Source organism: Aphelocoma coerulescens, assembly GCF_041296385.1.
Source record: "Aphelocoma coerulescens isolate FSJ_1873_10779 chromosome Z unlocalized genomic scaffold, UR_Acoe_1.0 ChrZ, whole genome shotgun sequence".
NCBI classification, from domain to species: Eukaryota; Metazoa; Chordata; class Aves; order Passeriformes; family Corvidae; genus Aphelocoma; species Aphelocoma coerulescens.
The window spans coordinates 2,057,740-2,082,571 of NW_027184085.1; the positions used below are offsets into that span (position 1 = coordinate 2,057,740).

Genomic DNA, 24,832 nt, shown 5'->3' on the forward strand with positions numbered 1-24,832 from the left:
GGGAGGGGGCAGCAGTGGAGGCACATCAGGAGAGGGGCTCAATCCTTCATCCATGGAGCTCTGAGCCCTTTGCACCATTCCCACAGCTTTCACCCTCACCCCTGTGAGAAGTGACAGGGACAGCGACCAAGCCCCACAGGAAGAGAAGCAGGATGTGACCTGGCACCAGGAGCACTGAGCTGTCCCCACGGAGCCCTCCTGAGTTGCACCATGAGGGATATTCTGCTCCCACCCGCCCAATATTCCTTTCCTTCCATCCTGAACTAAAGGACAGCCCCTCCCAGAGCAGGAGAAGCGACAGCGCGTACCCACAAAGAGATGGGGAAATGTCAAGCTTTAAACATTTATTACTCAGATGATGCATTTTATAGCATACAGTGGGTCTGGATGTTCTATAAACAAAGACTGAATTACCACAAAGAGTTATGAGCTCCCTTGTTTTAACAGTCTCTGAAATGCTGCAAACGATGAGTTTGTGATTTCTCTAAGTATGAATATCTAGTCTTTACTCTCCCCAAAACATTTTTCCTTTTCTTTTTTAAATTTAAAAAAAAAAAATTTAAAGCGCTTAGTTTAACAAATATGATTAAATTAAAAATGTCGCTTTTTCAAATGCAAATAAATACATTAAAAAAAAAAAAAAGAATAATTGCTAGCGTTAACTTCGTGTTCTGCAGGACACCGCAGCTCCCTTGGCTATCACCAGTGGACTTTGCAACCCTTAGTATCATTTCTTCTGAAAAAATACTGAAAACATCACCAGGACTGCCTAATAGCTACCACCAAGAAGAGCAAAATTAGTGTAAAGCCATAAAATACCCAGCAGGGAAATTAAAAAAAAAAAATCATATTTAAGATTTTGAGAGATCTCCAAGTGAGGGGTGTTATAAAAATAAGCATGAAAATAAATCATAAGTTATTCTGACAAGTTTTCTTTCAAAGCCATCAATCATGCCAAGAATAGATACTAATTAATCTCCTTCAGGGGAAGAGGGGAACCAAGCAAATCACTTACTTTTCCTTTTTTTTCTCCCCATTTTTTTTTCACCTCCATATACACATGAGTTCTCCAAAAAGCAGTGGAATCCCTCAAGGGGAAACCAAACAAATCACTTTCTGTGTAGCAAAACCCATTAGTTTGGAAAGATTTTTACCAGGAATGAGGTGAATTAGACTCTGGGGAGCCTGGCAGGGAGTCAGCAAACCTGGTCTCCATCTCAGGGAGATGGGCACAGAAGTGATGCTGCAGCCACTCGCCTCCACACCACCCCGAGGTTTGGCCCCACACACATTTGGCCTGAGGGGGCTACTTTCCCCTTTGCTGACGTAGTTGTATGGGGACAACACAGTAAAACCCCACATGGATACTTTTATTGAGCAGCAAAATGGAATCTGGCTGATCTGGGGAGACGTAGCCAGTGGTTTTGCACCTAAAAATACATGTTGGAGAATTACGCTCTTTGGCGACCATTTCTAAAGTAAGCCAAAAGATGGGGGGGGAAAAAAAGGGGAAAAAAAAGAGAAGAAAACACTCCAGGATCCCCAGGTGCTCTCACCCAAAAAGTTCCCCAGCACTGTTCCCCATCCTGCCCATCAAATGTCCTCGTGGTGCCTCTTTTCCCAACACAGTATCTGGTGAATGATGCCATGCGCCCACAGGCTTCCTATGGATGGACTTCAGAAAGATACCATTGGCAGCATGTAATTTTTGGGAAAAAACCCGACATTTTTGGTCAACATTTTGATTCTCGGACATCAACAGAGTGACTGATATACCAGTTAATGGCTGGATGAATGTATGTTAATAGCAGAGATTAATGGCAAGACATTTAAAAACGACGGATTTCACATAAAAGTTCTTCATTTCCAGTGTTGGAAGGGAAAGTCATGGGCCAAGCCAGGTCAGTGGGGGTTGCAGGATTGCCCCACAATGAGAAAATTGAATAAACTCTCACAGCAGGTAGGGTTAGGGAAATGCTTTAGGAGAAATACTGCCCTGTGGCTTACACTTTGACTCTGAATGCCTCCTGATGCACTGATGGGTAAAAATTCAAGTTTTTAGAAACAAAATCCCCAATTCTCTGTGTTTTTCTTTTCTTTTTTCTTCTTTCACTACAATCCAAGAAAAAATTCTGTGGGAAGTGAGAAGCTGCAGGGGCCAGAGTGGCAGTCTGGATCACTGCTGGCGGGATCCCTGGCACCCCAACCCATCAGGCTGCAGTCCCTGCTAGAGGACTTCTCTGTTCATAAAAAGAAAGAAAAAAAAATCAAGACAAAACTGTTTTTCAGGCCTTCTCCCCGAAGACTGACACTGTGCCTAAGTGCACTGTGATGGGTGTTATATCCCCTTCTCCTCCACTCCTTGAGAATTCAGGGAGCAGGAAAAACAAAGAGCAATGGGCACAACCCTGAGCCTTGTAATACTGATGGGCTTTGCCGCCTTAATGAAGTTCATCTGCTCATTAATACTACCAAACCATATTCCTACTAACGAAGCTGACCCAAAGCAAGGCGCCGTCACCGTGCGAAGCTCCTGGGCTTGAGTAAGTGAAGCAAAAGTTAATTTTTCCGGACAATTCCAGTGCACTCAGCAATCATTTTGATGCTTTCTGGGTAGACAGGAAACCCGAAGCTCCTGTTTCCAGCTCGCTCCTCTTGCTCCAGGTGCAGAATGAAAACTGGATCAGCAGACAACCAGATGAAAATTCAGGTAATATTGAACTGCAGCATCACGACTCTCACCCCCTGCAATGCATTTTCCGCTGAAAATTTCTGCCCTTTGAATTTTGCAGCAAAAGCTTCCTCCCCATCGCAGACAGACCAACACATTCATAAGGCACCCGAGAACATACTGCACGTCCAAGGAGGTTGGGGTGAAATCTCTCTTCTCTACAAGCCACCAGAAATGCAACGTTTTGCTTGGAAAAATGGGTTTGAGCTGCTGAGTTCAGGCCCAGCCTGCCTGGTCCGGGGTCCGTGCGCGCCATCCTTGCGGCACAAATTCTCTTACCATCATAAAGGAAATAAACTGAACAGTGAGAAGAAACCAGGATGGGCTGACGGCATTGTGCCTTCCTTGGCTCCTGCAGGCAGGATGGGGCAGCCTGCACCCTCGCTAGGCTTCACTGGAAAAAGCACCTGGAGGGATTTCCCAAGTCAAAGTGTTGCTAGATCAGCAAATAAGGAGCCCACTGCGTCTTCTTCATGATTCAAGCGTTGCCCTGGCCCAGCCTCTCACCCTCCAGGTAGCACCTCACCACCGTCCCCCACAGCCGTCCTCTCCCTTGGGATGCTCCAGCACAGAGCCATGAGGGGATCCTGGAGCACCCTGGGGATCCCCAAGCACACTCTGCCTCTCTGAAGATGTCCCCCATGTCTTGATGACACTGCACCACTTACACGGAGCGCGGGACAGAGCTGCTCCTGCACACTGCACACCTAGGAACGCTGGATAGCATATTCAGCTAGTTAGAAGCCAGGCTCAAAACTTCTATTTTTGGCTTTTTCTATTTTTCCTTCTTCTTTTTTCTTCTTTTTTTTGCTATGCACTGCTTGTCTTCTATTTACCAGTCTCCAAAGAACATCAAACCTTCATTTCCCCCTTGCCCTGTACATTATTAGGCCCAACTACGACAGGCCTGGATTTAAATGTATAATTACAACCATGACAGTAATAACAATAAAGCACTCCTTCAATGGAAAAAAAAATTATTACAAAGAAAAGTTAAATGATTATAGTGGCTGAGGAATAATGGCGACTTGAACAGCAAGAGCCACAGAATCCCCTGTTTTTAGAGCCCCCAGCTCAAAGGACACATTTCTCAATCCACCGAGGAGGTTACTGGCAAGATGATGGTGGCTATGTAACTTCTGCAGTGGCTTTAGGACTCCTTTAAAACACTCCTTCTGCTTCAAGCATCTTCACATAAACCGTTACCCAGCTCGAGGGAAGGCGCTGCTCTCCCCGTCCCCGAGCCGCTCACAACTGTCCGTCCAACAAGACAATAAGATAAGAAGAAATTACGAATGCTCGAGAAAAAGAAAAGCCAGTGCAAGTAAGAAAGTTGTCCCGCTCTCCAATCTGCCTCTGAAGGGGTGGCGGGTAGGTGGGGGAACACACAGAAAGTCGAAAACAAGAGAAGGAGGGGGGGACCTAACGCAAGCCCCGCTTGACAAAAGCCATCAATTATGAGCGTCTGGTGTAGTGTGTGCCTGGCTTTGTCCTCCCGAGACATCTGCTGCCTGCTGTCTCCTGCCAGTTGGCCAGGGCAAGGCAGGAGGACGGCGTGAAAACAATACTAGCCCCCACTTAGATTATTTTTTTTTTCCTCCTTTTCCAAATTCTCTGTCTTCTTTCGAAAGCCAAACAATAACCCGGCGGGATGCGCTGCTGCTGCTTGAGCAATGAGTTCAGAAAAAGAAACCCCTAAAACAAAACCACGGCGGGGAGGAGGGGTGGCACTTGGCGACGCGGCTGAAAAAGAAACATGCTGCTCCCTCCCCACCCCACGAACGTATTCTCGAGCATGCTGGGGTTTGGTCTGCTGGGGGATTTAAATCAGAAAAGCTCTTGCCGGGTCCCATCAAGGCGCATGTCTTCGTCTCGGCCCTTACCACCCCACCTTGCCCTGCCCCTCAAGCCGTCAGTTTTTGGATGGTCTTGTTGTAGTACTGCGTGATGGTGGGCGTCAGGGGGTTCCAGTTGTTGGCGTGCAGCTCGATGACCTCCAGCAGCAGGGACCTGGTCAGCATAGACTCGGAGGGACACAGCATCTTGTCGCGCGCTATCGCCAGCAGCTCTGTCATCATCTCGGGCAGCTGCTCCTCCAGCAGCCGGCCGGTGCTCTGCAGCTGTCGGGAGAAGAAGGGGTCAACCATGGATTACTGATCCTTGTGGGTCCCTTCCAGCTTGAGATAGTCTATGATTCTATCACTCTATGGTATCAGGACACCCCTCTGGCTTTTTACAGACACCTCCCGTCCCTTTGGTTTTCCCCTGCCTGGTGCAGGCAAGGTTAAAGGCGTCGTGGCTTTTGAAAACCAAAACCACCCAGCAGCAGGCTCCAAGAGCTGAACACGAAGGGCGAGGTTCTCAAAAGCATCCGCACCAGGCTGCTGGAGGAGTGAATGGTTCAGCTCCCACTGACTTCAAAGGTGGCAGCGACGGATTGCTTTTGAAAAAAAAAAAAAAAATCCCACCTAAAAATCATGCTATTGTCAAAACAAAGTGCAGGCTGTGATGTGGTATTCCTGCCTTCTACCTGGCCCTTCATTTACTCGCTGATTCAGAGCTCCCAGTGACTCCCAGTCATTAGCTGGAATAAGCAGAACGCTCCTGTGTGCATAACAAATCCTGCCCTGTCGAGATCTGCATTTATACTTGTCGTGCTGCTTTGCTGAAGACAGCCAAAGGCTTTTTCTAAAACAATTACTCCTTGGAGAACCTCCATGAAGCAGTGCAGAGAAGGTCCAAGTCTGGGGCGGACAGTGGTAAGTCCACCATCACGGAGGTCTCCTCAAAGCAGAGCTCCCCAAAGTCCTCACCTTAAAATCAAACCCTCCTTGTCTGCTTCGCTGAATTTTAACTATTCAGGCTGCAATTTCAACCGCTCTCTGCAAGAAAAGCATCTATCCCCATGGGCCAATCACTTCCCAAAAAAGTAACCAATAGAACTTCTATATTTCACAGAATCACAGAATAAATTAGGTTGGAAAAGACCTCCAAGGTCATTGAGTCCAACTTGTGACTGATCCCCACCTTGTCAACCAGACCAGAGCACTGAATGCCATGTCCAGTCATTTGCTTCTCTGCAAAACTGCTGCTGAGCACAGCAAACCTCTTAGTGAGTCATGGGGCAGCTTTTGCTCCAATACAGCTGTTTCTGTGCTTAAAAACTTAGTGGAGGGTGAGATTTGAAGGAACCAGGATGATAAAATATTGTGATGGGAGCCCAGCCACCAAACTTCTTGCATTCATTTAACATGCATCAGGAGCCCAATGACAGAATCTCAACACGCCATCTCTAATCTCATGGTGGTCTTCTACCCACACTGTTCTTGTGAGACCTCACCTGGAGTCCTGAATCCAGCTCTGGGGTCCTCAGAATAGGAAAGACATTGACCTGCTGGAGTGAGGCCAAAGGAGGCCATGGAGCTGCTCCCAGGGCTGGAGCCCCTCTGCTCTGCAGCCAGCCTGGGACAGCTGGGGGTGTTCAGCTGCACAAGAGAAGGCTCCAGGGAGAGCTCAGAGCCCCTGGCAGGGCCTAAAGGGGCTCCAGGAGAGCTGCAGAGGGACTTGGGACAAGGCATGGAGGGACAGGACACAGGGAATGGCTTCCCAGTGCCAGAGGGCAGGGATGGATGGGATCTTGGGAAGGAATTGCTGTCTGTGAGGGTGGGGAGGCCCTGGCACAGGGTGCCCAGAGCAGCTGTGGCTGCCCCTGGATCCCTGGCAGTGTCCAAGGCCGAGATGGACAGGGCTTGGAGCAGCCTGGGACAGTGGAAGGTGTCCATGATCATTGCAGAGGGGTGTTGGACTAAATGACCGTGAAAGGTCCCTTCCAGCCCAAACCATTTGATCATTCCAAAATGCACAGAGGCAACACAGCTGTTGGGTCTGGAAACATCCAACAGCTGCTTGACACATGCATGGGCAAGGACAGAAAGGGCAAAGCAGTGAGGATCAAGGCAAATGGAGAGGTGCCTCCTACCTCCATGGAGCAGCAAAGCACAGCATCTTCCTTCACATCCTGAGATTGCAACAACTGTGAAAGAGAGAAGAGAGAAGCAGTGAGAAATTCCTCCTCTTCCTCCTCCTCCTCCCTTACGACTCTCCTATCTCCTTGTCCAGCTTGGCTTTTGACACTTCCAGGAGGAAAGGGCATAAAATCAGAAAGAGGGGAGAAAAGAGATTGTCAACACAAAGATTTAAAGGTAAGGAGTGACAAAACATGGGGTAAATCTTAGATTAACAACTTCCATAATAAATTTTGTTTAGGTTGCATTGCTTTTTTTGTCCCATGGCAGGCAGTGAGAAAACACACTCATTTCACACACACAGGGAATAAATGCAGCTGTCAGCCAACCACACCAGAGCAGCACAACCCTGGGAGTGGCCCTTTGGAAGGGGAGGGCTCTGCCACCCACCCCTGAACCTCTCCATCCCTGTTGGGGACACTTCTGACAGCCACAAAACTGCCTGATGGGAAAGGGCTACATCCAATACACCGTAATTAATACAGCTCCTTCTAGGCTGATTATACAGTGGTGCAAGGGCAAGGGGTGCCAACGAAACTATGGAGTCTCAGGTGCACCAACTCCAACCCCGCTCTGCTCTCCATGAACTCTGTGTCACAAACATGAGCTTGCAAACAGCAGCAGCTTTCAGGAAGGACCCAAATGTTGCTGGGCATGGCATGGGATATTGCAGGAAGATGCTCATCTCTCTTCGTTCAGACCCAGGGTGTGCAGCGAGGGTCAACAGCTCCACCTGACAACGGCAAAGTGTAGGAGCTCAGCATGTCTCACCCCACAAACATGGAAACCACAAGCAAGGACCCTGGAAACAGGACCAAAAATATACATTTTCCTTTGTTCTCATCCTTACGACAGTTACAGGTACTGGCAACACTCGAAGCTACAGCCACTTCCATCCCATCACTTTGGGATGAACAAGCCCTGATGGCCCTGAGCTAATCCCTGTGTGCAGTAACCACTGAGCAAAAGCAGAAAAAATGGGAAAACTGGCTTCACTAGTATCTGAAATTCATTAGAGAAAGGCAGACTTTTTAAAAGCAGTTGAACTGATTAAAACTGCCCTTATAAAAATTGCTCAGCATAACTAAACGTTACTCCAAAGTCACATCCATTAGTTAAAATCAGAATTGTGACTCTGAGCCTTATCATCTCTCCTTCCCACTCTTGTTTTTCCATGTTTCCTTTCATCTACAAATAAATGCCTGTTTGTTTACCAGCTCCACACTGGCTGGAAAATAGATAGGGGAAAAAAAGAGGTAACGCAAGGAATTATCACTGCTCTCAGAGTTTTGTCTTCACTGTCTTCTGTTTTTGGTGGATTGCTCACTTTGAAGATGGTGTTTACAGCATCTTGATGAGCACGTTGTCCATCGGTTTTATCTCTCGTTAGCCAAAGCTTCAGCCAGGGTTTTAAATCATGCAACACTTTTTTTCTACACACCCCCCCCAGTTTATCTTTCTGCTGAGTTGTTTGGAAAATGTTAAGCCCAAGCCGTGTGCTCTGAGATAAGTTCTCACAAACAGCTCAGATTCTTCACAAGAAAATATGAGATTATTTTAAACCCAACACCAACAATGAAAAAATATATCAGTTAGGGAAAAATATAAACAGGCAGTAGTCCAGATATTTCCTCCTGGGGTATTTAGCTCATGAGTGTGGCATGAAGGAGGGCTGCAAATAGAGTAACAGATATTACCTTTTAACAACACCTTTCTTATTTTTGCTATTCTTTAGTAAAGAATGTAACACGAAAACTAAAGCATGAAAGTAGAGTTAAGATTGACTCCAGCCCTTCCTCTGCCATGGTCTCCTCAGTGATCCTACTCCCTGCCCAGGATATGTGGTCATAGAAAGGCTGCAACTTCACTAGCCCCAGCTTCCCACACACAGGGTTGGGACATGCTTCCCTACCTCAAAAGGTGTTGGTGAGGATGAACATGTCCCTGTCAAGTGCTCAGATACTTGGCTAATGAGGAACAGTCTCACCTCTCTGTGATGAAACACAGAACACATCCTACCCCCAGCCCTGGGCAGGCACCCTCCAACTTCACGCTGCCCTCAAGGACACCATCTAATGTGACTTGGCTGAACAAGGAGAATGCGTGTGTTCCAGTGTGTCCACCAGGGTGCCATGTGCTCCACCTTGTCCATGGAGACACCATGTCCATCCAGGTACCATGCACTGCACCTCATCCATCCAGGATCCACGAGCACCATTGCTCCAGAGGCACCACGTGCTCCACCACCCATCCATGCTCCAGAGGCACCATGTGCCCCACTTGTCCACCCAAGTACCACATGCTTCACTGCTCCATCAGAGCACTAAGAGATACCAGTCTGAAGCGCTACAGGTGAGCCTCTGCCTGAGACACGTAGGCTGGGGAGGCCCACAACCTGCCCACCAAGCCCAGGTGCATCCCTGTGCATCAGGGGACAGCCCAGCAGTCAGATCTGCTGGCGCTCGGGGGAACAGAGTCCAAATCCATGGCCACAGATGGCTGCCAGCCACCTGCATCAGTGCAATGGACTGAAGCCTGGAGGATCAGAATGATGTCACTGCTTCTCTCCATGTTCTGATGACAGCCGTAGCAAGATGGGTTTAGGCACTACCTGCTTCTGACCTCTGCCTGATGGGGCAGGAGGAGATCAGGGAGCCTGGAATGGGCCCTGAACTCTGCTGACTGCATGGACTGTGCTGCCTGTGTTCTCACCACGGATGTCCTCACTCATCAATGACAACTTGCGTGTATGTCTCAAAGAGTATTTCACCCCCACTGATGGTGCCCCATGTGAGCACGAGGCTCTCAAAGCACTGGGATGGTTCCTTCAGCCAGAGCACAGTGTTTCCCAAAGCTCTGTGACCCCTGAGTCAGACCTGACCAGGACTGCAAGAAAAAATGGTGAAAATGCTTTGAGAGTTCCAGGGAAATCACAACCCTAAAGTCCCGCCATTTGTGTGACCACCCAGCCAACTGCATTCACTATTTGCAATCTAATTCATATTTACTTAAAATATTTTAAGGTAAACACTCTATACCCATTAAATTAGCACTCCCACATTGGAACTATTATTTATTTAACTATTTATAGCTGCTCCTCCCTGCTGTGTGCCTCTGCCCAACTCCCACTACGGGCACAATCCCATCCCTCTCCACCAGGTTCCCACAGGGTTCAAACCAGCTGGTGGACGTGGACGAGGGATCTGAAAGAGGAGCATGAGGCAGACAACAGGGCAGGTGAGCTGGGACTCACGCACTCCTCAGTTTAACCTGTAATCATCCCCCGGAGGCTGGGGCTGTCTGTGAGGAAAACTTCCCTTTGCTCTCCAGCCGGTTTCCCCCGTATCGGGCGAAGCCGGGCAATGAAAGCAGCAGTTCCTGCTGGAAAGCAGACAAAGAGTCTGCCTGATTTCCTAAGAGAGGAGGCTGCATGCCAGAATCTGCCCGGCCAGTCATATAATACCCAGCCTCAGTTGCGAAAGGCTTCTCACTTTTGTTTCTGGTGCTGGACTCAGCCTTGCAGACTGGTGGAAGATACCAGGCGCCTTCTCTTTCAAATTTCTATGTCACACTGCGAGATGAGCACTGGGCAAGGTCTTCTGCAGAGCCAATGTGCCCAGGTGGGCTCCGGGTGATAAATATTTGCGTAAGCAACCCGAAGTAAGTTTTGGGTTCTGCTCCTGGAAGTGCTGTGTGTTGTGGGGAGCTGCAGCGCCTTGCAGGGAGGCTCTTGAGCGCAACTGGTTTCCATGGTGTGCTATTGGGACTCATCTTCCCTGGCCTCTGTGGCCCAAGAACATTCCCTTTACATCTTTACAGAGATAAGCATCATAAGCCACATGGGGTAGACATGCAGCCATGGCTGAAGGACCGAAAGAGCCCCAAAACTGCAGCTGTGCCTCACCACAGACAGAACCAGCTTGGTCCTCCTGAACAGCAACAGATGCACCTGCACGGGGTGCAGACCACCGTGAGCAAACCAAAAAGCGAAGACAGTGGGATGTACCCCAAATATTTGGGTTTATTATCTGCTTTCTGAGATCACCCAGCCTGCTGAGAAGCTGAAGTGCTTACTTGGTATTCTCAGGGGTGCCCACACCACGAGGAGGACAGGAGAACCCACCCCACTGCCCCTTATCACCAAACCACGCAGGTTTAATTGTGTTCTTCAGCAATTCTCCCCAGGAGATGGGGTGGGAGCAGCCCAACGCACACATTACCCTTTCCAGATGCAATGATACTTCTCCTGCGAGGCACAGTACTAATTACTGTGTACAATATCGCTTGCAAAATGACACATAAGCAACGCCGGCCACTAACTACCCCTTAGCATGCAGTGTTTTATGATGCTTTGGTGATGACTCCAGCGTGAAAGCGCAAGAGACCTGGAAAATATCCACCCAGAGCCATGGAGAGGCTGGATTGAGACCCAGGGAAAGCTGGGGTGACCGCAGTCCACGCGCCGCTCACCCTGGCTCCCCGACGGGTCCATGCGTCCAGTGGCAACACGCATGGACACCCAGGCTGCCCACAGGTATGCTTTTCATCCGCACCTGGGTCATGAGGAGGTGCCTCCCAGGATTCCCCCCTCCCAGAAACTGAGGAGCATGCCCACAGGGGAACCAGCATGCTGCAAACGCATTGCCAAGGTGCTGCAACTGGCTCACTGGTGTGGAGCAAGGCCACGGGGGAAAATGGAGACATACTTCCATGAGGAAGTGAAAAATCAGTTATTTGTGCCACCTGGAGCTTAAGCAGAGTGGACATATTGTACTGGAAATGCAGTAGATTTACTGAATGGTGCTTCCCAGCCCTGCTTTTAACCAGAAAGGGCCTTGGGAAGAGCTGTGATGGACTTTGTCCTCTGACAGATGGATCTGTTTCAGATCTGTGGTCAGGATCATCATGGAGACCCCCTTATGAAGGAGGCTTATAAGAAAAGTAAGGACAAAGCTTTTATAGGGCCTGTAGGGACAGGATAGGGGTGATAATTTTTAACTAAAAAAAAGGAGATTCAGACTAAATAGATGGAAGAACTTGTTTATGATGAGGGTGGGGAGGCCCTGGCACAGGGTGCCCAGAGCAGCTGTGGCTGCCCCTGGATCCCTGGCAGTGTCCCAGGCCAGGTTGGATGGGGCTTGGAGCAACCTGGGACAGTGGAAGGTGTCCCTGCCCATGGCAGGGGGTGGGACAGGATCAGCTTTAAAGGTTCCTTCCACCCCAAAGCACGTTATGGTTCTGTGATCATCCCCTACATCTGACAGTGCAGTTTAGGTGCTAACACAGCTCTGCAGGTACTCTCAGTGCTCTAATGGACCACAGATGGGGAACTCCTGCTCCCAAAACCTCCTGGAATCCTCACAGTCTGCTATGTGGGTCCTCCTGGGAGCACAGGACAATTCTGCTTCACGGGCTCTGTGCAGACATACATCAGTAGCAATTTTCTGCCTTTCCAGCAGCCCCTTATCGACTGTCACAAGTCTTTAAGGAAGACACCTGAGATAAGATCCATGGGACTGCATGGCTCTGCATGGGGACAGTCACGCACTTCTCTGAGACATAGGCAATGGTACAGCTCCACTTTTCTTCTTGTCACAGGGCACGGGGTGGTGAAAACAGCCAGGACTGGGGAAAATGCAAAGTACACACAAGGGTGTGGGGATGAGTGATTGCAAAATGCTCCACCACAGGGCCAGTTTCAGGATTTCTACAATTTGCTACCGTCAGATGTATCAATTCATTGACCCAGGATATCAGAAGGTCAGCTGAGCTCATCCTGTGCCCACCAACAAGCTATGCCAGTGCCACCCTCTCTAAAGGGGCACCGAGTCCCTCTCTGGGATCGAAGGAAGTCAGATGAGACTGACTTTCTCCAGAGTAGAAACAAATGAGCACATGGAAACAGACTTCTAGAAGTGCACAGGCATAAGTGAAATCTTTGCTGCTCACCCATTTGACGCTGAGGTTGCCCAAACACAAAATTTTGGGGAAAACCTTTTCCTTACAGAGCTGCCTGTGCTGATCTCTGCACAAGGCACAGGCTCTGCAGCGCTCCAGAATGTGATTTGTTGGGATTTGAAAACACAGCTGAGCTGGGAGAGGCAGTCTGTGTCCAGCTGCTTCCACTAGCAATGGTGCTTTTCTCCCCATTCCCTTCTGCTCACAGCTCTCTGGGGATCTGGGAAGTTTTCAAGCCTACAGAAGATACACAAGGCGCCACCACATCATGTGTCTCGTGGAAGGAACCCTCTTCCCAGTTGCCTGACTGGGCTGTTGTGGTCTCAGCCTGGGAGAAAAATGTACTGACAGCAGCTCCTGCTGCTCCAAGAGGAAGAGGCCACCAGCATGGGCCACTGCTGATCCCACAAGCAGCTGCCCAGACGAAGTGGCACAGGGGGGAAGGAGCTCTGTGCTGGAGCTGCTTGTGCCTGCATGGCTGCATCATAGCCTCGTCCATAGCAGGCACTTTCTCTCACGTATTTTGGATGACTCAAACCAGTTTTGGTGGCAACAACTCCTTTTACATTGATGTGCTCTTCTCAGCTCAGGAGGAGACTTCTGTTCTCCTATTACACAACCAGGACTCCCTGGGAGGATGGTAAGAGGAGATTAGTTTGTTTATTGCATCGAGTAAACCAAAATGTTGGTTATCCTCCTTGTCAGGCTCCTGAGGAACTCAGAGATACTTAACAGCAAATTGAATTAAGGCCAGAGGAACAAAATCCTGTACCCAGTCGTGGGAAACTCCTCCTACTCCTTTCCACTGTAGACAAGGGAAACCATGAAACACGACACTCTCTCTCCCCGGATCTGGAACAGCAGAAAGAATTCCTGCGAAGATGGAAACCATTAAGAGGCAATTACTGGAGACAATGATGAAGAAAATCTGGTCACTCATCAACCCGGATGCTGCCATCCAACAGTAGCCTGGTGGTTACACATCCCCTGGCTGGAGGTGGACCTCCAGGACCCAAAGGTGAGCAGGACAGACGACCAGAGCCACCCGGTCTGGGTGCACAGGGAGTTCAAGCCACCCAGACGACTGGCTTCATCCTGCCTGTCCGAAGACATAATAACCCTGGGAGAGGAGGATGTGATCTCATCCCAAGGGTCCCGGGGAAACACAAAACATGGAAAGAAACAGTGGCGAGACCATGGTGCTTGATTGCAGCGGGCTCCACCCTGGCTGGCCGGAGGCTCTGCGCTTTCCTGGCTCTGCAGAGGCAGCGAGCACGCGGCGGCAGACGCAAATAGTTGTGTTTACATCCCATTGAAAGGGTTTTTGGGAACTAACAATGCCTGGTACGGAGGGCGAGGGAGAAAAACAAAGCCACGCGAGGAGGAGGGACCATCCTGTGAGATGGTATCTGGCTTCACTTCTTTATCTGCGCAAATTGCTTCCTCTGCCTTCTCCGCGGGTCCCAGAGAAACGAGGGTGGCATTTCCCCTCCCCTATTTAAGATACAACACCATGGTTTTAATGCTGGGACTGAACGAGTCCTGTGGCTTTCCAAGAATATGTTCCTGCACATGAAACACTCAACAGGGCAGATGGGCTTCCAGGCACTGGGCAGTCCTCCTCGGTTTGGCCTGTCCTCATCTGCTCCCAAATAACACTCGACCTCCTCCACCTTAACTATGCCCTTTGATCAAAATGGCGAGGATTAAAAGAAATCTGTTGTTTCCCAAATAAGCTGCATTCACAGGAGTGTTTTTGCCAGCACAGCTATGGGGATCTGGGGGCATGGGAGCTTTTTGCATGGTTAATTGTTTATTTATGTATGGCAGGCACAGATGTACAGGGACATCCACCATTGCCCTGCGTGGTCCTACAGACAGGCATCCACCCCTGCTCTTTGCAGACTCTGCTCCTGCACTCTGCCTCCTGCCACGGCTCTGGAAGTCCACAACCCCTTTTTACCCCCGTGCCCCACTTGCTCCAAACCCCAGACTTTCCTCCCAGCTCTTCCACATCTTCAACCCACATCTCCTGGACTCCCAAGACAACTCCCCACTTGTTGTTCTCCTCACTTTTCCTTCCTCCCCATGTCCCTGGCCCCCAGTCACTCTTTTTCACTCCTTCTCTGAAATCCCTTCCCTCCCATGCCCACAGCCCTCATGCCTCCTCCATCCTTTCCCTAGACAAAACACTTCCCAGTTTGTCCCACCAGACTGGAGACCAAACCTTTGAGGTTTTTGCAGAACCAGATATGGGCGAACCAGAAGGGGACTTCCGTGAGGATGTAAGTCTCCTTCTTCATAAAGAACATGTTTTCTCTGTTCACATAGGGCCTCATGGAGCTTCTTGAGTGGAAGCGTGGTGTGGGTCAAAATCCAACCCCCTTGGTGCCTTTGCTCATTTGATAAAGCAAAAATTCTGTTTCATTCTCTGACTCGGAGAATAATACTAAAAATCCTAGCATCTCATTACACTGTCAAAGACCCTTTTTTTGACTCAAAAGGCTGATGCTTTTTAAAAAGTGAGAGTGATTAACAAAACCCAACACAACCCACGTTAAAAGATACAATTTTCTTTTCCAAAGAGCACCACCCTCCTCGCTCATCCAACTGCAGCCGGGAAGGTTTTCCTTTTTCTTCCTCTGAAGGAGACAGTGAAAAGGCAGTGCCCTCTTGAAGTTCAGACGTTAATTACTGTGTTAGAATATTTTGCTAAATTACGCAGCATGGCCCCAGGAGATAACAGGCACTAAGAGAAGGGAGGGGAGTGGATACCCGTCTACACGCTGCACCGCAGACTCAGACGTGGGGGGAAGGCAATTAGATGGGGAGTATTTATCCTCCCTGCACCACCACCCTGAGGCTTTCAGTTAGCAGCGTGTACCAAGGCAGGGAAGCGATGGGAGCGTGCCAAGATTTTAAACGATGCTGAAATGGGACTGTCTCTGCCAACCAGACTGGAGGTAGGAGACAACTCCTGCAGAGAAGCAACTGTCCTGCCTGCTGCCAGCCTGCTGGGTCTGATCCCCGCTGATTCACAGTGCCTGGGAGCTGCCCTCGGTCCCCAGGGTTGGTATTGAGACCCTAAAAGCATCTGTCTTGGGTCAGGCCAATGACCACATCCCTATTATGGGGATACCCCAGGGTACACACCCAGCCTCAGCAGCAATAACCCTCTCAAGCTGGAGGGATCTCCGTGAACTGGTCCTGCTTGAAGGAGTTCTGCAGTTTAATTAGTCCTCCTGTGATGAGCTGCTTCCTGGGGTTTGCTCTGAACCTGCCCCAACAGCCCTGTCCGAGGCACCTTGGGGGCTCAGAGGGGAATGGTGCCAAGGCAGCCCCCTGTCACCCCTGAGACCCAGTCCCTTTGTATCCAAGCCAGGACAACTGGATGGGTAAAAACACGGGTTGGATGGTTGGGCTCAGAGGGTTGTAGCCACTAGGTTCCAACTCAGCTCTGCCTGAAGGCCGGGGATGAGGACTACCAAGTTGTTATCCCCACACCTGCCCTATTTAGCATCCTTATCCATGACCTGGAGGAGCTGAGCAGAACGATCTTGTGAAGTTTGGAAGTGACAGCAAGTTTGGGATGTACTGAAATGTGTTCAAGGAGACACCAGTGAGAAGGACCTCAGTGGGGTGAAGGAAAGTATCAAGAGGAAACTTAAAACTTTCAACAAAAAATCAGCCCTGTGCAGGAGAAGAGCACAGGGACATGGGTAAGGGGTGGGAATAGGGTTATTATGGGGCCTGAGAGGTGGCAGAGCCCTCCCTGTGTCCCCTGCCCGGGTGGGACACCAGCTGCTGAGGTGCCTCGAGGGACCACAGTGGCATTATTGCCACATGGCATCACTTTGAGCCTGAGTCCATTGAGACAGATTTTTCACCCTCCTGCTCTGCTGCCATAGGCAACTGCTCAGGTTACCTGGCTGCTAAATGGCATTGTAAGAACAAACAAACGCATCTGAACAGCACTTGGCACCAGCCACCTGGGCTGGAATTGGCTGCTCCTGGCGGAGGGCTGGCAGGGAGGTGGCAGCTCCCAGCCCCAGGGCCACCTCCTTGGTGTCCCAACAACATCTGCTGAGGATGAGACAGACACCAGAGGAGGCAAACCTCCCAACAGCACTCATCAACAGCCACACTGGCTCTGATCCCTCCTTCCCTGCAGAGGTCAGATGTCACCTAGAACTGGGCTGGGCCCCTTGGGATCCAGTCCTAATGCTCCCCCTCCCCAGCAGCACCAGGGGATGAAGCAGGGAGGGCACTGAGCTGTGGTGGCCCATGGCCACCCTGCTGACTCACACACAGACATGGGAGCACAGAGCTGGATGAGGGACAGCCAGCTCACACCATCCTTAGGGAAGGCAAAAGTGGTGACAATCAGTGAACAATAGATGGCAAATAATATTATTTATTATCTCTACATCTTCAGTACCCACGGGGCACTTCTTGCACTGCACACAGGGCTCTGATGGTTCAACTGACATTTGCTGCTCCCTCTCCTTAACCACCCAATTTCTCCATTTTGCTGACTCTGCCGAAGGCCACAGAAAAGAAGAATATGGCCAGGCTGCAAGAACCAAAGTCCCTTGGTTATTCTCCTGGTTTTGGGGGACATGCAATATGAAGCATCGTTGGAGCATGCCTCAGCATGATCCTTGGTGTTTGGACATGGGGCAGAGGTTTTGGAGCAGGATGGATGCCAGCATGTTCACATCTCACCATCTTGAAAGGGCAGAAGGAGATGTTCAGGGACAAATTTAGAGTGGTTTTGTGAAATGAAGTGAGGCCAGAGTCAAGAGGGCTTACAGGGCTGGAAGGAGAGAGCGGGACATCCCTCTTGCTTAAGACCATCATGCACAGCAGACGGGACAACTTCTTAATACTGCTGAAAGTGTTTTCACCAGATAAAAGCCTAATGGAACAATGGGGTCCTGCAAGATGCCACCACTGGTCCCAAGTGAGACCAGCAAGGTCTGGAAGCAGGCAAGGGTCAAACCCACAGTGCCCTAGCTGCAGCATAACCATCCCTGGGGAAAGCCTTTATCCCAGGAACAATGCCTTCTTCCAGCTCGCCCTTGATTCCCCGAAGTTCTGAGGGAAGAATGGGAGGAAAGCGCTTTTATTTCTATTTAACATCTCTGCTTTGTTATTCTTTTCCCAGGCTTCCCAGATCTGATGGCTGCAATCGTTCTCATCTGCAAAGGGCTCTCCTCCTTTCCCCAGATGTCTCCAGGTCTTTGGGCCAACCTTGGACATCCACTGCCTTTCTCCAACTTAAAATATGCACTGTTCCTAGCAGAAAAACATGTTTTGGTCCAAACCACCATCCAAATGCACTGTGCTCCATTAAACTATTTTAATGAGAGCTGGACCCACCTTTTACTTCCCTTGGCAAACCATCTCTTTGCCTAAAATCCTAATGCTGACCTTACCAGACCTCACTGTGAGGACACACTCTCAGCCTGCACAAACCCCACCCTAAAACCCTCGGAATAGTCATAGAAATTAAACTTTTTTATTTGGTAGGGAATTCTGCTCCTGGGAGATGCTGTCACAGTGTTGGCTGTGATGGCAGTCCCTTCCTTCTCCCCTGGTTTCAAGCTCAAGTGATGGATGAGGGTGGAGCAGAGCCCACCCGGGAGGGGGACTTGGTCTGGACTCTGCTTGTGCCAAGGGGCACAGCCACTCCTTTGGTTCCCAAAACTCTGCCTGGGCGAGGTGGCAGCCCTGACCCAAATTTCCTTTGCCATGGTTTACCACCCACTGCTGAGACACGGAGGCCTGGCTGCTTCCCCGAGGACATCGATGGGCGCCGGGTCGATCAGCCAGCAAACCCCAGCATTTATCACTCCAGCCTCACCTTAAATGAACTTGTGTTTGTTTGGTTTTTGTTTTTTTTTCTTTCCCAGCCCACAAAACCAACCCATCCACACCGATCAATAAACAACACATTGTCACCCAATGCCCCAGCCATGTCCCTAGCTCCTCCCCACCCAGCACCGATGTCCTCACGGCCACCCTCACTCCCTCCCACCCAGCTAATGATGGTGTGAATAAGCTTTTATTTGGGGGGGAAAGGAGCTGGAGAGAGGAAGCTTTGCACGGGGAAGGGAAGAGACATTCTTGCCTCAGTCATCAGGCAATTTTCTCTTTCCTCTTGCTCACTGCCTTTCTGACCTTTAGCTGAGTCTGCCACAGCTATAAAGGAAAAGAGAAAAAGGAAAAAAAAAAGAGAAACTAAAAAGCAAGAGGAGCTGAAAGGACAGGCAGAGGGAAAGATGTTATCTTGCCTCTGCTAACGATTTATGGTAAAAGGATGGGTGGATGGAAGCAGAGGGACTCGTGCAGGACTGTGGGCAGCACAGAGGGAGATTGCTGGGGAATACCCAACATGAAGGGAGTTAGGGATGAGGGGCTGAGCCATGTGCATGGGGACGTATGCTCTGATCAGCAGAAGGGAAAAAACCCATTGTGAGTGCTACTACACCTTGTGAACCTGTCCTGAGGCATGTGGGAGTCCCAAGCTTTACAGGCCATGGTGACACCCCCTGCTCTGCTGGGACACCAACCCATGTGGTTCATGGGGATCAACAAGGCCTGAACACTCTGCACAGTCAGGGACTTTCCACATTCTCACAGAGCACCCAGCAGGGCCAGCCTGTGCACATGTCCCTGTCCTCTCCTGGGTGCAGCTGGAAGAGCACCCCACCACCTCCTCAGCTGTGTCTACAGCCTGCCTTTGGCCCTGGCAATCATCTCAGAGCTTGTCACTGCTGATAAACAAAAAGGTGATCCTTTCCCCTGGGCTGGCCCTGTGCAGCAGGATTAGCTGGCAATGGCAAAAAAAGGTGTCAGGATGAAAACCCATTCCAAAGCCATGGAAGAGGGATGGCATGAACCAAGGTCAGAGCACTGCAGAGAGAGAGCAGTCACAGAACAACCATTTTGGGGCAGGGGAGCCAGAAGAGTCAGGCTCACCCATGTCAGCTAAGCTAAGAGTCTTCCTAGAGTCACAGACTGGCTTGAGTTGGAAGGGACCTAAAGATCACCTCGCTATTAAAGATCACCTAGTAAAGTCATCTGTGACAAACAACACCACAGGGACAGACCTGTCCTGCTAAGGAACAGAAATGTATTTTTAAGAGCAAATTTACGCATGACATCTTGATATAATTAGTAAATCTTTTTATGGAGCTGCCCTGTAGCAAAAAATATCCCTGATACATTAAATTCACGTCCTTCTGCACACCTTTAGATCACCACCATGTCCCTACAGAGCAGAAAGGTGACAAGAGGGACAGTGACAGCATGGCTAGGGCAGATGGGAGTGGGCAGGGAAAAACTCTGGCAGAATGAGGGCTGTGTTGTGTCACGATTACGATGGGAAGTGGATGGGCACGGGGGCTTTGCTAGACGTCAAGATCTTCCCCAGAAAGTGACACATACCTCAGTGGGCAGAGATTTTGGGGAAGTTTGGCTATTCTTAGCGTCCCTCTCCCATCTCCTCCTCTGGATATGTGTGTCTCATCATGAGGCCCGCACTCTCCACCACTCCAGTCACCATCTGTGAACCCTTCCCACAGTACTACCACCCAGACAAAATGTTTATGGTGTGTTTGCATTCAGAGGAAACTTCCCATGCATGTAAAAAAAGTCATCACCAGCACTTTCTTTATCCTTCCATTGCCCGAGGTCTAGCGGAGAACTTATTTTACAGTGAGTTATTTATGGCCTGACAGAAGCACCACTGACAATTTGAGATTCACAGCTCCAGCTCTGGGAAACAAGGCGGGTTTTTCTCAGAAAGTCTTCTAAAGGCACCAGCAGGAGACAAAACCATTTTTAAAACAGGATGGAGGGAAGCCCTCTCCTCCTCTATGGAACATTAACACTTGAGCTGTCTTTTCTGTATGTACTCAGTGAGGTTTCTGCCACCACCCTGAGCCACGGGGAGCTCATCAGGAGATCAAGTTCCAAAAAATCTCCAACTCTGATGACAGAGCTGGGTTTCTGTTGTACTGGGTGGGGTCTGAGGACATTAGGGCCCTCATTTCTCTCCCTCCTTCCTCCCCTCAGTCTGTCTCATCTATACAGGTGGCTTCACCTGCTTTAAGAAACTGTTTAAGTTGCTTAGGTGGGGATTTTCACAGCACTGTGATTGGCAAACTCCAGTGCTGGGTTTGCCATTCCAACTGTTGGTCCTTTCTAACCCCTGGACAAAGGGAGTGCAAGCTTTAAATATTGTGCTTTAACGAGCACAAAGACAACGTGCAGGAAGAGCCAAGCATCCCTGCAGATGTGGGTACTTTTGGAGTGAGAAGTGTAGGCACAGCAAACCTCTAGGAATTATAAAGCAGAGATGGAATCCTAGAATGTGGGCTGGAAAGGCCTTAAAGATCCTCCATCTAGTTCTGACCTCCTGCCATAGGCAGGGACACCTTCCACTACCCCAGATTGCTCCAAGCCCCGTCCAGGCTGGCCTTGGACACTTCCAAGGACCCAGGGGCAGCCACAGCCTTTCCAGTGTCATCCATGGACCATGGGCATCTCCACACAGCAACACAACAGCTTGTCCCACTGGTGGGGAAGGACAAAGTGGGAAGGCATTTACCTCCCTGAGGCAGGTATAGATGGGGCAGACGAGGACTCGGAAGGGCTCCCCGGTGCTGCTCCTCATGGTGCCGAAGACCTCGCAGAGGAAGGTGATGAACCCCAGCCAGCGCTCCACGTCCCGCTGCTGCAGCTCCTCCCGCATGGAGAAATCCTTCTGCAAGAGGCACAGAGACAAGAGGCTGCATCAGCAACACCGCACCACCACGGGAGAGGCAACGGCTGTCTAGAGAGGGAATTAGGAGGAAACTGAAACTCGGGGCGGGGGGAGGACAGACAGACAGACTGACTCTTTAGTAACAGTGGGGAGATTACTCAATGCGTGCGGAGTGGCTGCAATTTCAACACAGCAAAGCCACCAGAAAGCAGGTACTGTAGAAACAGCACCAACTCCTGCAATAACTGCCAGAGCTTGCACTAGAGACGGTGTCCCCTGTGCCCCTGTCCCCCCTGACAGACACGGAGACTCTTTTCTGTATGCACCACCAGGACTGAATCAAGGCAGCAACAGAGAGGTTAAATAAAATGCAGAGGAAATGCTGGTGGCCGTGCTGGGCTTGGTGGTCCAGGTTGACCTGCCCAGCCCATTCATTCCAGTATCATCAGCAGACCCAGTGTCTGGCCAGGAGCATCCTAATGGTCTGGCTGCTCTCTGGCGTCTCACAAAATAATGGCAGAGACTGGCTCCCTGCCCGACCAGAAGATCAGGGCAGCCTGGGCTTGGCATTAAAAGGTCACCCTGCGCCTGAGCTGATGGTTGCTATGACTAAGGATTATCCCAGTGACGTGATTTATGGATCAGCATCAGGAGGAAGCACACAGGGAGATAGCTGCCTCTCCATCATACCTCCAGCTCGGGTGAAAGAAGGGGTTTGTCCAAAAGCAGGGTAGGAAGAGGGATGTATGTAATGGAAGTGTATGGCAAAGAGCACAAGGCAACACAGAAAAGCAAATAAAAACCTTTCTAGAGGATGGCACAGGGGGGTGCATCGTGCTCAGAGTCAAGAAGGTTTCCCTGGGCCCTAAGAGATGCAGCAGAGGTTCTTGCATGACATCCCACACGACTTTGCTTGTCTGTCTCCATAGAGACCTTTTCTTGGTACTAAAGTTTAGTAGACACTAAGCAGGGGAACACTGAAGAAGAAGAGGACAAGTTCGTTGTCCACACTGCTTGCTCCCAGTGCAGGTTGCACAACCTTTGAAATCCAGCAACTAAATAAATTACCTTCTATCTTTTTCATCTCAGTTTATTCCTACTGCCTGAGACAAAGGGCTTTGCTGCTGCAAATGCTCTGACCTGCAGCTGCTCTCTGCAAAGCTGGGGAGATAAAAAAGCCACCACACCAAAGTTTGCTCTCTTGCCCTGGACAACACACAGGAGATCTTCCTTTTAGAACAAAGGAAAGTGAAGCAGCTGCTAAAGAAAGCCAGACAAAAGCATGATGATTATTTTCAAGACACAACTGCATGCACAGAAGATCCAAGGCAGGAGCTATTTATATGTTTCACTACAAAAGGAAAAATAAAATATGAATTTGCATATGCAGGAAAAAAGACTTGTAAAATAGCTGAGGCACTTATTAACCAAACAGCGATGACTAATTCCTCTCTACACCCATTTCCATAAGTCAGTTGCCCAACTGTGTCTGCGACTTCGAAGTCAACCTGCAGCCAAATCCTGCTGGTTCTCCCCAGACTCTCTGGGGGAGTTTGCAGAGTTCATCCTTTCATTAACCAGCCAGTCCCTGGGCAGTAATGGAAGAGTTATTTGCCAGCTCAGGTTATCACCCCAGGGTTACTCAATTACTTGTCCTGGAGTTTTCAATTGATTTTTAATGCAAAAACGAAAGTCAAAGAGACATGATATCCTGATTACTGAGAAATTAAAAAAACAGGCAAGAGCATCCCATGCCCCTCCTCTGCCCCATCTACCCATGTAGAGCACAAAAAACTCCCTAGGAACCCTGGAGCTTTTCTGGATTCCTCTGCATTTCCCGGCATTGTCTCATGCAGCAGCCCAGCCAGCTCCAGCCCCCAGCCCATCCTGACCCTCCCAGCCTGGATGCCCTTCAGCACCCTCTGTCCTGCCCAGACCTGGAAGCTCCACACTGATATACCTGGGGAGCTGTGCTGTATTTTGGGATCTCTGGGGCATGCTGCGAAATTCCTAGCAGCTTGGGATAACTGCACGGGCTCTGCAGTCCCAGATTACTGGGCAAGAATAAAAACCACTTCAGGAAACTCTGCTCTTTCTTGTTCCTGCTTCAAACATGCCCTGCTCTGCACCCTTGCAAGAGAGAAAACTGACTCTTCAACATTTTCCTTTAAAAATGGTTATCTTTTGTAAAAAAAACCCCATCAAACCAACCAACCCCCCAAAATTCCATAAACCAACCAGCAAACCAAACCAAACTCATCAGGCCTGGGATGGAGCCAGGCAGGAAAGGATTCCACCACACATCACCCTCCTTTTTTCATCCTGTGGCACCTGGTGGGTGATGCAGAGACATCAATGAACACTGCCCCACCTTTGCAGCTGTAAGAAGATCCTTGTAAAAAGAAAAGGGTCTGAGGTTCCCTCTCCTCCAGTCACAGGAAAGCTTGTGCAGACTTTGAGGGACCCCCCACGAAGGATGGGAGAGGGGGATGGAATATAGGATGGATGCAGAAGGCCCCGCGAACATTTCCACCCAGAATGCGATGCCACAGAGGGAACAATTTTGTTCCATTTTCAGACTCAGCTTGGGCCAAACTTTGCAAAAGGAGGTGATTTGCACATATTCTGCAAAAGGAGGGGAGTGACACTGATTCCTCTGACAAAGCAGGAAGAGCATCTCGCCAGTGGGAGGAAATTTTCTGGACCACGCTTGCCTACAGGCCAGAGCTGGGATTGGCAGGAACCTCCATGGCAGCTGGACTTGGCATGCCAGGGGTATCCTGAAGCATCCTGAGAAACCCATCTGCCTCAGGATGGTGCTACACCAGTGTCTCAGCATGCTCCAGGAAGGTGGTCCAGGGAGCTCTGTGCTTAAATTTGGCCTTCAGAGAGCAGGTTTGACCCGTACCACGGTGTGCACTGAGTGCCACCCATGCAGAGGTGTTCCATCTGCCTTGGGGTGTTTGAGGAGACCACTGCCGTCACCGAGGCTCAGCTGGGTTGTTTGATTAATGGAGTTACACGTGTGACTCACCTGCTGCAGGCCAGCCATGCCCACAGCAGGCCCTGCGACCCTTTGAGAACACGGAGAGCAGCTCCAAAGGCTGTGCAACCCAAACGGATGAGCCAGAGCCAGCACGTGGGAGAGGTGAGGAGCCGGCCGGCAGAGAACAAACCCCACGTCCTGTGTGCCCGGGGCACATCCGATGGAGCCGTGCCCTGACCCACAGACCTCCACACACCGATGACGAGCCTTGAGGGGGCTGAAAAGCTCTGGAACCAGACAGCCGGGTCACTGCCCTGCCCATTGAACTTTATTTGCTCTGGAAATGCCTCACGGAGTTA

The 24,832-nt window shown here is 50.0% G+C and overlaps 1 protein-coding gene across 3 annotated transcripts in view; it reads right to left on the reverse strand.

The window, feature by feature from the left end:
• Positions 1 to 329: 329 nt before the first annotated feature.
• The window catches only part of CTIF (cap binding complex dependent translation initiation factor), a 148,106-nt gene continuing 123,603 nt past the window's right edge, over positions 330 to 24,832 (reverse strand). For 2 of the 3 annotated variants that reach the window (XM_069001583.1, XM_069001582.1), the window contains exons 10-12: positions 21,332 to 21,487; positions 6,711 to 6,764; positions 330 to 4,851 (exon numbers count right to left, since the gene is read on the reverse strand). In XM_069001583.1, the coding sequence (XP_068857684.1) occupies positions 4,636 to 4,851; positions 6,711 to 6,764; positions 21,332 to 21,487 (426 nt within the window). In that variant the 3' untranslated portion in view covers positions 330 to 4,635. Of the gene's footprint in view, positions 4,852 to 6,710; positions 6,765 to 13,316; positions 13,588 to 21,331; positions 21,488 to 24,832 lie in introns of those variants that run through there. The other variant, XM_069001584.1, reaches the window with a different exon arrangement.